We start from the raw sequence: 14,994 nt of genomic DNA, 5'->3' as shown, positions 1-14,994 counted from the left end.
TAATAGCCAAGGGCTCATTCTCTGGCATGCTTCGGTACGAAGGTGCAGAGGGTGGAGTATCGGCATTGTACTGAGTTCAAGTAATATAAAGAAATATCGAAAGGGGCGCCAAGGTTTGGGGCCAATGCTCTTTGGGGTGGAACTTCGCTACTCCCCGTGTTGTCTCTCTCTTTCCGTTCAAATGTTGTTTAAAGTGCTAAAAGTCTGTTCAGTCTGTTCTTTTCCGTTTGACACGTGGTGCCTGTCTGGTGACAGTGGTATTAGAGCTTGAGGCGTATGCTTTTTTGAAAGCATAATGGTCCCATCAAAGAGCAGACATAGCAAACCGGCGCTTCCAAAGTCTGCTGAAATTGAATTTTATTTTAAGAATCTTCGTGTCCCGACCCCGGACTTATTAGCCACTCCCACCCTTACTTCATCGCACATCGGGCATGCTCTCTTCTTCACCGTTCTGTCTTACAAGGCATAAGCCATAAAGATCACTTGCAAAGAAGGATCAAGGATTTTTTTTTCAAGCCGCTAATTTCTTAGAGGCAATGTCATTCAGTGGTGGATGTTTATAGCTACCAAGCCGTACACTCCAAGGGCATGGCAAGCTTTCAAGAAAATTTTTGCCCAAAGCTACATGCCTTGAGACATCTTCCTTCGGATTGCAGCTTCTGGCAGAGTGGGGTATCTTGAAATGCTTGCCACGAAACCCTAGCAGATTACAACTTGAAATCTTTTGGAACATCTTTCAATAAGTGTCTTTTCTCGAGCTGATAACCTTGGAGGTCAAGTGTGATTGCCAGGTCTTGGGACTACCATCACCGCCACAGGAACATTGCTTGTTGAGGCTTGTTTTGACTATTCAAGAGTTTATGGATCATGCCGTGGTCGGCTATGACCTTATGGAAGGAACCTAACCCTAATTTTTGGTGCAGGTTTCAAGATGGAAAGTCAGTCGGCTTTTCGAGCTCCGCTGATGTTGAGATTGCTTTACAAGTTTGAATCTGTTTGAGAAGCTGATTGGTGATTCTGTTTGGAATTTGTTTGAAATGGATGGTATCTGTTTTAAACGTGTTTGGGTGCTGATTTGAACTGTTTAACTCTGGTTTCAATACTGGTTTCAATGATTGGTGATTTTACTCCCGGGTGGAGTAGTGTAGAATGCTGTTTTGGTATTGTCTTAACCTTGGAACGACGCAGACGGGATGTTTGGGGAGCGTTTCGTTGTATGCTGGAAAACCTCCGAAGACGCAGACAGGATGTCTGGGGAGCGTTTGGTTGTATGCTTGAAAACGTGCGAACGACGCAAATGGGATGTCTGGGGAGCGTTTGGTTGTATATTTGAACCTCCAAGCGACGTAGGCTGTGGTCTGGGGAGCGTTTGGTTGTACTAGTCCCCTGAATTCATGGCCCGGACCTTTTTAGGTTATTTGTAGGGCAGTGACGAGGTAGTCGTTGAGTAGCTTCATATCGCAGACCGTCTGTCTCGGGGGAGTGCTCATCCGCGCTGCTCCTTGTGTTTTGTAACATGCATATGTGAGCATTTGTGTTGCATTGTGATGTGCCATCCACTGAATATTCCTTTCTGGATGAGATACTTCTGGGAAACCAACGACCCAAGATATCAAGAGTTCCGATATGGGATGAGACTTCTTATTCAATGAGATTCTTCTGGGAAGCCAACGACCCAAGAAATCAAGAGCTTCGATTTGGAATGAGAAAACTGATTGTCCCTCCGGATTTCCGGGTTTTACACTAGCTGTTGACATGGAAGATTGTACGAATTTCCGCGATTTTCATTGGTTGTAGACGTGGTAGAGCTGCACGGATTCCTGCTTTTGCGCTGGTAGCTTTTGAGCACCTGCTTTTGGGCCAGTTGCTTTTGAGTTTGAAAGATTTTCATGTAATTGCTTTTCATGGCCAAGGGCCTTTAAATATGAGCCAAGGGCTCATTCTGTGGCATGCTTCAGTACGAAGGTGTAGAGGGTGGAGTACTGGCATTGTACCGAGTTCAAGTAATATAAAGAAATACTGAAAGGGGCGCCAAGGTTTGGGGCAAATGCTCTCTGGGGTGGAACTTCGCCACTCCCAGTGTCGTCTATCTCTTTCCGTTTAGTTGTGTTTGAAGTGCTAAAAGTCTGTTCAGTATGTTCTTTCCGTTGGCACGTGGTGCCCGTCTGGTGACACACACACACACACACACACACACACACACACACACACACACAGCATACACAAATATCACATAGGCACGCAAATACACAAACACATACACATATTGAGATTTGACACACATTTTTTTTCCGTAATTCTTGATTGAATTTACAAGTGGGAGACCTCAATGTGAGGAAAACCCACAATAATAGGAGGTAGAAGAGACGAAGCACCATGAGGCTCCGAAAACTAGAAACTATTGAAGTAAATTCTATGAGCTTCAAGAGAGATGTCTCCCACACACACCTTTTTTTGTAAATCTTGTTGATGGAATTTACAAGTGGGAAACCTCAAAGTGAGGGAAACCCACGAAAATAAAGAGATACAAAAAGTGGAGCAGCATGAGGCACTGAGGGCTAGTAATAGTAAGTAAATCTCTAGGCATCAAGATTGATGTTCCCAACATCATAAGCGAATTGCAGCGCTTGACTAAGCGACAATTTGAAATAGGGAAATGGGTCAACATCAGTGCCTTGAAACATTAATGAGTTCCGGTGGTGCCAAATGGCCCAAAGAACCCAAAATCTGACTTAATTTAAAAATATTGTAAATTGAGACTGTGGAGATTGGAGCACCCCAAAAAGCCAAAACTGTCTGTGAAAAGTGCCGGAAGGAAGATGCAACCGACAGTTGCCGAATGAAGGATTTGGAGTGGCGACAACCCCACAATAAGTGTGGCACAGTCTCCTCAGCTTCATGGCATCTGAGACAACAAAAAGGTGCAATATGTTGTGCATGCAATAAGCTACCAACAGGTAGAGCTCCCATCAAGCAGCGCCACAAGAAAATACGTTCCTTTAGAGGTAGATGACTTTGCCAAATGCTAGACAATGTTCATTGCCACCACAAGGATGACTTGGAGAGTGACCACAGCTGATTACCATGACACACAATCCACGCATTAGATTGCAAGAGGGCATAAACATAGCCGGATGAAATGCATTCCAGTCCGGTAGTGGCAAGATTCCAATCAGAAAAGTGGGAGTCCACATTCAAAGGAGGAATGGGTGAGAGATTAGGCATCCTTTGAATCTCCCACCAAATAGGAGAACAGTGGAGTCCCAACCAAAAATGAGATGCTGCAAAAGAGAACGAAAGAAGATGACCCGTGTCATCCACCACATGATGTACCTGGCATATTCCTTTTTGAGAAAGAAAATACACATGGCGAGGAGACCGCTGGACCAACGTTGAAGAGAATGCCCTGCTCGAATGCAGAATCTCCAATTGAAGGGAGTTGCCTAGAAAGGATTGTCGACCATGCCATGCCAAGTGCGAGGTGACAACCTTCCAATCAACAATGGAAGAAGAAGTAAAGGGACATCCTGGAATGTGTCCTTCAAGCTTCCCAAAAATGATGTCCCATTATGTCGGTTGCCAATGACGTAAGGATGACATGACAATACGTGCACACAAATGTGATACCATGAGTGTCCAGGGTTGTCTCTACTCCATTAAGATTGGCAATAGCATAGTTTTCCGAGCCGGAACATGACTTCACAAATCCAAAATATTCAGCTCTCCAAGGTGCTTGGGAGAACCCAACTTGTCCATAGATAAAGACAAAGACCCTTTAGGTGGGACGAGGTACGCCATAAATGCTCCAAAATACTAGACGTAAGGGACTGCAAGTGCAACTGAGACCATGATAGCAGCAGAGGTAAGTAAAATTGCACATAAGCCATGAGAATGCATTGGATAATTCTGAGACGCACATGTAGTGGCCAAGTGGACAATTTCCAACAATTTAACTTGGAATGCAGACGTTGGAGTACCTAGTCCAGTTTCTGCGCAGCTGATACACCCCAAGCCAACGGATAACCCAACTATGATGTGTGGAGGAACAATCTCTCCTGGCCTAATAGCTTATGCCAATCATACTCATTCAAAGGTAATAACTTGGATTTACGAAAATTAACTTTGAGGCTTGCCGCCAATCCAAACAAGTGAAGAGTATGCATAATTTTCTCCACATCATCAAAGTGATTGCGAGGCATAAATAAAGAGTCATCCGCACATGCCTGGCCGATAAAGTGCTGCCTAGATGGTTATGTTAGGTCATGTCCAAATACATAAACAGGGGGTGAGTAGCGATTGCATAAAGCAAAGAACTGAGAGGACATGCTTGCCTTACTAAACGTCCCAGAGGCCAAGAGTCTGTGAGAAATCCATCCAACGAACCTGCATACAAGAAAAAATACCACGCGGGATAGCATTGTTGCATCACTTTTTCTTTTTTCTCAATAAAAAAAACTTAAATGAGCTTAAACACCAAATATTTTGGTTGAATATTTCAATGTATAATCATGAATAAAGATACAATACTTGTCATAAATGTCAAAATGTATATATACAACTATGAACAATGATAAGGTAGCTAAATCAAATAAACGAAACAAACTGCAACGATCGTAGTGATCGTCACTGTCTCTAATGGTCATCGTCCTCTCAATTGGATGATCAAGATCTACATTAGTTCCGATCATGCTCAATGTGCACTGGCTGCTGTTGCCTGTTGCATGCTCCTTGTCCACCTTCCTACCCTACTACCTAGCCTTCCTCCCGAACTACAAGCTCTAGATTTGTATATCCATGAACCTCCTACATTAGCAACAAGTAAAGTTAGATCGGGTGACAATTTAATACATAATTTCAAACTTTTTTTAAATAAAATTATAAACAAGAGATACTTACAAAAAGGATGGGCTGGGTAATCAAAAGATACATATTTTTTGCATCTTGATCATGCTAGATCCAAAAATATAGACACGTGCAAGCATATACTTACAAAAGTGGCGATGAAGTCATGCCTCCCCATGCGGCCCAAGAGGGGTATTGTATGGCCTGCTGTCAACCTTGCCTGTGCTGCTTTCAAAAATCAATCATACTATGCTTTTGACCACAGAGCTCCAAAAATTCACTATAATTCACATCCTTTTTTCAAAGATGGAATGTATATCAATACCAAATCTTGCATTTTCCTGTCACGCCCTTACATTTAAACTACGGAACAGCCCATTTTATCGCCATAAAGCACTTTGTTGTATTACATAAAACTAACAGTTAAGACACTTGGAATACATCTAAATAGAGAACCATGTGGCAGGCAAGTCTTAGATTTGGAGTAAAGGACTCAAAGGGTTTATCAAGGTATGTTTGAGAAGACTTTTGGAAACTGGATAACTCCCTTCAAGTGCGTCTGTTTTGCACCATCACATGGACATTGTCATAGCAGGGATGCATATGGTGCAGGTTTTGTTCCATTGAACAGATTTGGTGCTTCTAATTGTTTGTCATCTGAAAAGGATTTTAGTTACTTGCTTCTTGGGGGTGCTGTAATGGTTCTTCTGTTGCTACTGGTTGCAGCTTCCTTTTCTGTTGCTCAGCTTCTTTTTGATCATCTCAAAGGGCTGAGCTGATGACTGCAAAACTCTGTGAATTGTTTTGGCAGTTTAAATGATAGGAGACCGGTCAGCAAGGAGGATGAGGTGGTGGTACTTGTTGTGCCTGACTATCAAATGTTAGCTGAAGTCCGAAAAATTGCTTCCCACCTGTCTGAAGACACCGAGGAGTTGGTAATTTTTGTAATTACTTTTAAAACTTATGAGGTTGATTTTCCAAACCTAGCTTTATGCATTGATTGGTTACATTTTATGAGGCAAGCAGGAGAGGCCTTTAATCATGTGGAATCCTAGATTATTCAGTGGTGATGTTGGCATTGGTTTGAACGTGAGGAGGACAAGGGATAATTTTGTCAGGTTGCCTTCACACATCATCAAAATCTGAAAGTCTTTTTGTCACTATGCTGTACTGCAAAGCTTTCTGATCAGGGTGTTATGAATTCGTGCAGCACCTTCACTGTGGTGTATTCAATGAGGCCTCTTTCTCAAGGTGCGATCTTCAGGCGGTACCCTGGGTAAGTGCAAACTATCATGATCGAGAAGAGGGCATGTCAGACGCATTTTATACCTGTTTAAGCTTTTAGAGCACTGCTCTACATGTCAAAGCTCCTTTCTCACAGGGGAAATAAGAAGATTTTCATCCCATGCATAATAGGTTATATTGAGCTAGAAAATGGTTTTAGATATAAAAACCTGCATCTTCTTTTGGGCAGCTACATTGAAAGTAGGTGTAAAGGACATCCTAGCTTCCAGGCAGGATAGGCGTGAGAGGGTTGATGATCTTTGAGTTTGTCTTTAGGCAAACGTTAAAGGATGAGTGTTGCTATCTTTTATGGTTCCAATACACTAACCAAAATGTTGCATGCATTTTTCTTTCACTTAATTAGTATATAGCAAACCCCTTGGGAATGAATAATGGATAACTTTTCATTTTTTTTGAGAATTACTATTATTCTGTTTATCGCCTGACCAAAAGGAATGTCGCCTGCCTATGTTTGTGCCACTGCTCCGTCTGAACCCAGTCTTAGAATTAACTTTTGTTTCTTCTTTCTGTTATAATGATGGTATTTCAGTCATGCCACTGGCCTATAAAACCACTTTCCTCAGCTAAAATCTCATTAAAATAAATTCCAGGACTCTCCATATGCCATCAGATCATTCGGGCTATTTAGCAGCATTCCTTTTGGTAGGCTTTTTGAGGTCTTCATCTTGTTGTCTGTGTGCTTGTGTGTTCAAAAAAATCCTATCAAACCTAGATTTATAGCTACTTCTTGTAACACCTCTCTAATAGAGGTTTCCAAATGGCTTAGTTATTGTTTCAAAGCCATTTTACCTAGCATAAATGAACTTTGGAAAAATCTTCTAAAGGAAGCAGACTTACTTAACAACTCAAGTTGGATCTTAAATGAGTAATCCCTGTCATAAAGTTTTTAAACTCTTCAAGAAGCATTAATGAGAAATCATCTCCTTCTTCAAGAAGCATTAATGAGAAATCATCTCCTTAATGCCTCCAAACTTTTGACTTAATAATGCTATATATGAAGGGGGACCTTAGAGTCAAGTCCCGTATCTCAAAAGTTTTCGTGTACAAGATAGGTATAAGGCATTGCTAGTAGAAAAGTTAACCTCGAACTTTGACAAAGGGAGAAACAGATTCACCATAATTGTAGATGACATTGACATCATAGACTCTCTTTTCATGCAAACAATTGGTAACCCTATGGGCACTAATTATGATGTTTTTCGTGCCAATTCCTATCTTTTTATGTATGAGTTTGATTTTATGGAGCATCTTGTCCTTGCTAACTCTCGCCCAATATTTTTGCACAAGTTATGCAATGTAAGACGCTTTGTAGATGATCTTTTTTTTTTCTTAACATTCCTTCTTTTCAAGGTTTTATGTACTTGGACTCGAATTCTATAGGTGGAGGAACTTATCCTGAGGAGTTTTGTGAACTTAACTGTACCACAAATAGTGATTATTGTGCCTTTCTAAACCTTAAGGTATTGCAGATTTTCTTGGGTTTGGAAGTAGATATCTATGATAAACACTTTTAACTGGAATATATTTATCTAAATATCATCTGTATGCTCACGTCTCTTCGAACATTTCTCTTTTAGCTAAATAGAGCTTGCGAGACGATGCCCATGCATGTGTGGGGAGTCGGGAGGAGAAACTAGCATTTCCTCCATGGGTTGAAGCGTGCTAGTGGTGCCAATCCCGTGTGGAGATGCATCGTGCGATGCCTTGGTGCGTAGATAGTCATATATGAGTGTAGTAGAGGCCCAAGGCACTTAGGTAAATGAGAAAAATGATAGTAGATATGAAAGAAAGAGTGGAAGGGGAGGGGGGAGCGAGAGAGTTGCACCCGGGTGAGTTGCTTAACCGTCCTTGATGCTTAACTGCCTTAAGAGGAAGCTTGCTAGGAAACTTCTTGTGGGAAGCTTAACCGCCCTTGATGCTTAACCTCCTCAAGGGGAAGCTTCTGAGGAAACTTCCTACGGGGATCTTAACCGCCCTTGGTGCCTAGCTGCCTCAAGGGGGAAACTTCCTGCGGGGAAGCTTAACCGCCCTTGGTGCTTAGCCGCCTCAAAGGGAAACTTCCTAGGAACTTTCCCAATTATGGCATAAAAAGCATTCAAAAAACTATCTATCTTTCGTCCCCTATTCTCCATGAATAGCCTACAAAATAAACATACTCCAAAATGTGAAATCCTATTACCATGACGTGCATGCAGAAGGTACTGCCATGTCCTAGGGTGGTAGCTGTCAAGGACACCCTCGTACTAATGGTAGCCGAGAGATAAGCTAAAACTTGAGAAATACACCTAGCAACCATGTGATTGTCGCTAGCAACAACCTCCACATACGAGAATGCATGTGCAAATCACAAAAAAGAAAAAAAAGACTTACCATAGATTCTCACCATCGACTTGCATGTGCCCCCCTTGCTCTCTTCTCTTGCTAGTAGTGTCCCATACCACCCTATGCAAGAGGGTAGAGAGCTTGTCAGGCTAGGCTATCATGGCCTCATGATCTCTAATGGTCTTTTGCACGATGTTGCCATGACGTATGTACGAGGAGGGAGAGATTTTATACCAATGTTAGTCCCTCGCCGGATCCATCATGCACACATGACATGGCTCAAGCCTTACTCACACTAAGACAAGCATAGAGAGCGAACATCAGCCTCAACTCCCAGCCATAGAGCCAATACGGGCTCACCTCGAGCTTGGGAGGCTATGTCCCCTACAGCAAGCAAGTGTGTGGGTAGAGCTGCCAAGGGCCTAGAGTGCAAGTGTGGTGATCACACAAGATGGCTCACAAATGAGACCTCAGTCTTATTATAGGACTTCTTAACCTCCCTCCAACTAAGGCTGTGTTCACACGTAGGGTTGGTTCATACTTGCTAGATATATTGCAGGCGCCCATCTTGATGTGTGGGGATGTAACAGGGAGTGCTTATTTATACCTCCTACACACATGGTGGGACACTGACAGCGTCAGTGGGTTTTCTTAATGTTTACAGCATCCATGATGGAGATGATGGTTTTGGTTGTCTGGTGGATGATTACTTTAGCCTTAACTTGCACTCACTTTCCTTCAGAGGTGAGTTTGGGCTTTTTCTGGATTTATAAGGGTTATATAAGGTTAAGAATTGGGTTATTCTGGCACCCCTCATTTCATTCCACTTTCTTGCGAGGAAGTATTTAGTACGTTGTGATAACTTTGTAAATTGTTCTTTTGCCACAAAGTGTATGCTACTTACATGTGAATAGTCAGATGAACCTTTTCTTCCATCCTCTTTGAGCTTGATAGCGAGAACTTATCTGGAGGTAAGATGTGTGTGGGCCATAATCTTGGCTGCATCTTCAGCAGCTAATAGCTATTGACCTTAGTCATATGATTAGAGCACAATAATGAGAATTGATCTGCAAGGAGCTACCATACTGAGCTTAGCCTTGAAGTTCTGGTCGTTCCCCAACAAAAGAGCTCCCAATCTTAGGCTAAAACAATTCAAATTTTTAATTTTTTGATCTTACACAGAAACACCCTCTTTCGCTTTTGTCGTTGTAAACTGTTGCCTTGCAAGTTGCTGCATGATTCCATTTATTGGTTGTGACAAGTTAAAAATGGAAATTGATTACTTGTCTAACTTGGATATTGAATTCACTATGTTTTTGAATCTCCCAGAGCTATTAGCCATTTTAGTAGTCCACGATTCCTTCTCAATGGATAGAATTTCATTATTATTGACAAACTCGTAGAGAATGACTTAAACCTAGCTTTGGCATCTTTAAAAACCTCTCAAGTGATCTCCATGTCCGGCGATTTGTATGGGAGAGAGTCGACATAGTAATAGCTTTCCTCCCCCCCTTGCTAGTTTAGCTACGGCTAACTTATCTAAGCATTGTTTTGGCCTTCAGCACATGCCTATTCCTGATCGGTTTCAAGCATCATTGCAGGCAGATAATCACCATCTATCTGTACTGACATGATGGAATTTACATTTTTCTGTTCATGGAAAGCAATTGTCATGTTTAACCAAAGAAGATGAACAGCACCAAGCTACCACTGACACTGAACTTTATTTTTAGCCTTGGTCTAAGTGTTCCCTTTCGACTAACAAGGGGAACCTTCAACCCAAAATGTTAGTGTTGTATGTTACATCAATATAGATGACTCAAGTTTCTCCTTTTCAAAGCCTTACACTTTTGATGATATTAACATGTTTTGATTTGCTCTCAGCCTATGGAAAGTATTTTTAGATGATAAAGAGAGGCCTGGTCGCTACATACTTGCAAGAGAACAACCAAGCAGACCTCTTCCTGATGATCTTGATGTAGGTTCTTAGGGAAGCCTTTTTTGCAGGACGGTTGAGGCTGAGTGATACTGTATGGTAACCGTTTTGGTCTCTCTGCGGTTTATTGCAGGTGCTACTCATGGAAGGTCAAGAAGAAGAAGCAAGTGAAGAACCTTCTCCATTTGCAAAAGCCATGGGAGTCTTTGCTTCATTCAATCGATTTATGCGCTCGTTGTCCAAATAATTGGCAGGTTCTCTTCCGGACTTTGCCCATCTGTTCTGGTCTTGAATAGCCATAGGCTAGTGACAGACTTCAGATTCGAGTTTCTGGTTTACGATCCAAGAATATGTCCTTATGTTGTACAGAGTTGAGATTCGAGTTTCTGGTTTATGATAAAGAATAGGTCCTTATGACGTACTGACTAAGCCGGCATGTTCATTGTTGTGAAACTTTTGCCATGACTTCTTTCCACCATGAATAGATCATTCATAGGCAAGCATTGACGTGTGTAACAATGGGCAGCAAATGTTTCATTTCCTTGTTGTTGTCTCTAGCGGAAGCAAGCATGTAACCTGAATTATAACAGAAAAGCAGCTGCTTTCCATGCTGCTCATTTGCTCTTAGGAAAGGCTCTGTGTACTTGTGGTGGCAGCTCACATGTTTGCTTACTCTTACCTTGGGATCAGCGTTTTTGACACCATTTATATATCTTTTGCTTGCCTGATTATCTTCCCACTTTGCTTTGGAAGCAAAGCGCTTTCAGCGAAGTTGCTTTGCAGGGTCAGGATGGAGTACAAAGCCTTCTTTTCTAAATGATTGGACTGTTGCTTTCTATAGACAATGGATTCACTTCTCATGTTTTTGCAATTGCAAGATGGTGATGTCAAATTAGCCTGCCAAGTGCTACTATCGTCCTGTAAATGCAGATCTGTTTAACCAAATTCATATTGCTGATGTGGTTCAAAACTGACTTGGTTGAAATCAATAGAAAGCTCAAAATGTCATTTCTGAGTTTGTTTGGAAAAGAAGTTTTGGGTGTGAAGGTGGATAATCTCTTGTACAACGTTTCATAGGACCCACCTCCTGACATGGGGTGCCAAAAAGGTGTTCACTCCAATGCTTGGTGGCCAAGTGTCCACACACATCTCCCTCCTGAGGGAAAAGAGAAGATGAACATCTTTTTACTATGGATAAGGACTGTAAACACGACCAAGGACTTTGACCTACAGCTCGTATGGGGGGAGGGTCATTGCATCACAGGGGTTGAGGGAACTTTGACTGCAATGGACTAGGAATTGAAGGACTTACAACATGCAAGATAAGATGCCAACAAGTGGGGCGGCTATTTCCACTAGGGTCTACCATGACAAGGCATGGTAACATCTTCAAATGGAGAATGGACTAGGTCGGCATTGCAATGCTCATTGCCGATTTGAAGTACGCCAAAAGCAAACCTGTGTCATAGTGGCCGAGACACAAAAGCTATATCTATCCATCTCTCAGAAGGGGCTTGGTGTGTGGCACTTAATGTTTTCTTAGAAAGAGAGCTCTTCCTAGTGTGGATGACTGCTTATTATGTTACTGCCAACTTGGTGGTGCTACCAGAGCGTTCTCATCTACTCAACCCATCCTCAGCAAAATATTTTCTTTACAACAGGGAAGATGGCAATGAGGAAAGAAGACAGAAAGTTGGAACCACAGAAAAACACTATGGAGGACTAATTCAAAATCTGAGAGCTAGTGTGTTCCAAGGAACAAAAATTTCAATAAGATAATACCCTCAAGGTACGCATTGGTGGGCTCCTCTTGCAGTGGTGCATTGTTGAGGACACCTTTAAAGAGGCAATCGTCAACAACATTATTGAGCCCGTCAACATCAAGCCAAAGAATGTCGCTTGGGTCAATGATACATGTCGTCATGTGCGTTTCGAGCATTGTGTCCTCACTTTCAAGAACAAAGAGGAGCGGGTGAAGCTTCTACGTCAATCCCGACTTTTGAAAGAAACCAAGCTTTGAATTGCAGAAGAACTGACCATGAATCAACTCAAGAGTAAAGCGAGCGAGCTTAAGAAGGTGCATGAAGCGTGTAAGCAAAGCAAATGGGCAGTCTACCGGGATGGAAAAGCGATCAGCCAGGAATTTCGAAATCTCAAACCAGCTCTCCCCCCAGCCGACCCTTAGGTTTTTGTTTTCTCTTTTTTTCTACTCTACCCTCTTGATGGACCCTCAATCCTTAACTGATATGTATCAGTCCACACTGAAAATGAATTGTTGTATTGTTGTGTTTTTGGTCCCATAGGTCATATATGACCTTCGAGAACGATAATCCAATCTCTCTCTCTCTCTCTCTCTCTCTCTCTCTCTCTCTCTCTTCCTTCTTTGTATTTGTGCACAACATTTGCTTCAATTGTTCTCTCCCACATCCTTGTTGCCACAGATGATAAAAAATTTATTAGGCACTCTTGTTTGTTTGCTGCATCTTGCCTTCAAGGATATAGTTATTGGCTTGTTGAGGCCATCATTGTAGTGTTCGGTACCAACCAGCGAGATTGTCAATCCTAGGAGCAAGGGAGTTAACCCTAACCTAGAGCTTGGGTAGGATTGTGTCGAGAAGGATGATTATTAGTAATGGCAAGCAGAAAGGCCCAAACAATAGTAGCAAATCCAAACTTTTAAGTGTGGAACCTAGAGGATTGCCAGGCGGCAATGGAACTTGGCGATCTTGAACTAGTGTTTGTTTCACCTCAAGGAAGAGTGATAGCTGTAGAAGTACTCCCTCCTTGTTTGGTCCTTGTGAGGCGTCCCTATGGTCATGGGCAAGAAAGGATAGAAAGTAGAGATAGCTTGAAGTCACCACCTCTATTGCTAGTGGAACCTAGGTTTGCATCTTATTGAGTACCATGTTAAAGTGTCTTTGTAGTAGCTCGAAGAGGCTTGATGCAACAGGATCAAACCGAACTACATCCTCCTCCTCAAGACAGAGACCAATGAGCATGATGAGTATCGCCCATCTGGGTCCAATGTGATAACTATAGCTAACCTTCAAGAAGCCGAAAAATAAATGCAAGAACTCTCGAATTTGCTCAGTGCATGAAACTCCACTAGTGTACTTGGCCAAGGAGCCTCTTTGCCCTTCTGTTGCGATCACACTTGCAGCCGTCCTGTCATTGCATTTAAGTATAGGGTGCTTAATGCCCTTTGAAAGCACGTGATATAGATCCTTTGCTTTAGACGATCCCCATGAGTCTACAAAAAGATACATTGAGGATGGCTCCACCTAGCCTCACACAAATGTTCTCAAGAGGAGATTTCCACTTTTGTTTCCAAGGACAAATTTTTTCCAGAAGTGGGGAGTGGATGAGGATCTTGCAGGGAAATACCCTACAAGTAAGCAAGGGCCATTCAAGGGCTATGTATAAGGTCTATATCAATGGTTAGATGTGTTAGTCTATGAAATCTAAAGGTTCCATGGTCCACCACAGTTTAAGGGATTCAAAAAGCTTGGTTCATAAGCAGAGACCACTTTATGGAGCAGTCTTGATACTTACATGCCCGCAAAATCCATATTTTAATCACCTTCCTTGATTACATCTAGCACACCCATTTGTGACACGACATGTTTAGTAAATGACCTTTCCCGACCTACAAGCTATGGAGCCAATTTCCTTACCCAAATTGAAAGATAGAGTCAAATTACTTGGGGCTTCGGCGAAATGGCTTTGATGCTAGTGCACATTGAGGAGGGCACATGTAAGAAACTTATGGACTATATCACTCCACTTACTCAAAGCTTTGAAGTCTTCTTCCTTTGTTCTACCAATGAAATTATTATTAGCTTTGTACTTATCATATTCATAACTAGTGCTTACATAGCATGGTTTGTAGTCTTAATTTCTGGTTGTAAATGAAAAATCTCGGTTCCAAGTTCATTAAGCTTTAATTTTCAAGGCCAAAATTTCGGAATCATGGTTATAAATTTTAATAATTACTTTAGATTTTTGTATAAAATATGGTTGTTTCACTAGTTTGCCTTGGAAACCAGGGCTGAAAATATTTTTGGAGCATTGGCACAATCTAACTTGTCTCACTTAGAGGTGCTATAAAGATTGTGGTGGGTTTGAACTAGTGGTGTTCATCATACCCATGACATACAAAGTGCTCTCTCTCTCTCTCTCTCTCTCTCTCTCTCTCTCTCACACACACACACACACACACACACACACACACACACACACACACACACACACACACACACACACACACACACACACACACAACATTTACCTACAACAAGGTGAATAGTCACATTGGCCTACATAAGTCTTCGTAAGATGATGGGAGAGTGTGTGCACCCCCCAAGTTAATGCCCCCTCTTAGAGCCTGGGTAAGTGGATTTAGTGCTTACTAAATACAACATGTTCCATGTTTTCCTCCATAGTAGCTTTGAAATAATGCTCCTAATACTTGCAAAATCTGAGGGATTGAGCTATTTTTACATTAGAGAAGCCCTCTGCTTTTTTTTTTTTCAATCCTCTTATCTCTAGACAAATGCTCACCTCTCCTCTTTTTCAAAATTATCATCGTC

The 14,994-nt window shown here is 41.9% G+C and overlaps 1 protein-coding gene across 2 annotated transcripts in view; it reads left to right on the top strand.

The window, feature by feature from the left end:
* LOC147422622 (DUF1995 domain protein, putative (DUF1995)) overlaps positions 1 to 11,141 on the top strand; it is an 83,702-nt gene extending 72,561 nt beyond the window's left edge. The window contains exons 5-9 of one of the 2 annotated variants that reach the window (XM_086502624.1): positions 5,654 to 5,777; positions 5,866 to 5,960; positions 6,053 to 6,118; positions 10,354 to 10,447; positions 10,539 to 11,141. In XM_086502624.1, coding sequence (XP_086358750.1) covers positions 5,654 to 5,777; positions 5,866 to 5,960; positions 6,053 to 6,118; positions 10,354 to 10,447; positions 10,539 to 10,652 — 493 coding nt within the window. In that variant the 3' untranslated portion in view covers positions 10,653 to 11,141. The remainder of the gene's footprint in view (positions 1 to 5,653; positions 5,778 to 5,865; positions 5,961 to 6,052; positions 6,119 to 10,353; positions 10,448 to 10,538) is intronic. The other variant, XM_086502625.1, reaches the window with a different exon arrangement.
* Positions 11,142 to 14,994: the final 3,853 nt, after the last annotated feature.

This window comes from Adiantum capillus-veneris, chromosome 27 (genome assembly GCF_014529385.1).
Source record: "Adiantum capillus-veneris isolate H3 chromosome 27, ASM1452938v2, whole genome shotgun sequence".
Taxonomy (NCBI): domain Eukaryota; kingdom Viridiplantae; phylum Streptophyta; class Polypodiopsida; order Polypodiales; family Pteridaceae; genus Adiantum; species Adiantum capillus-veneris.
This window is presented reverse-complemented; position numbering and strand designations above follow the sequence as displayed.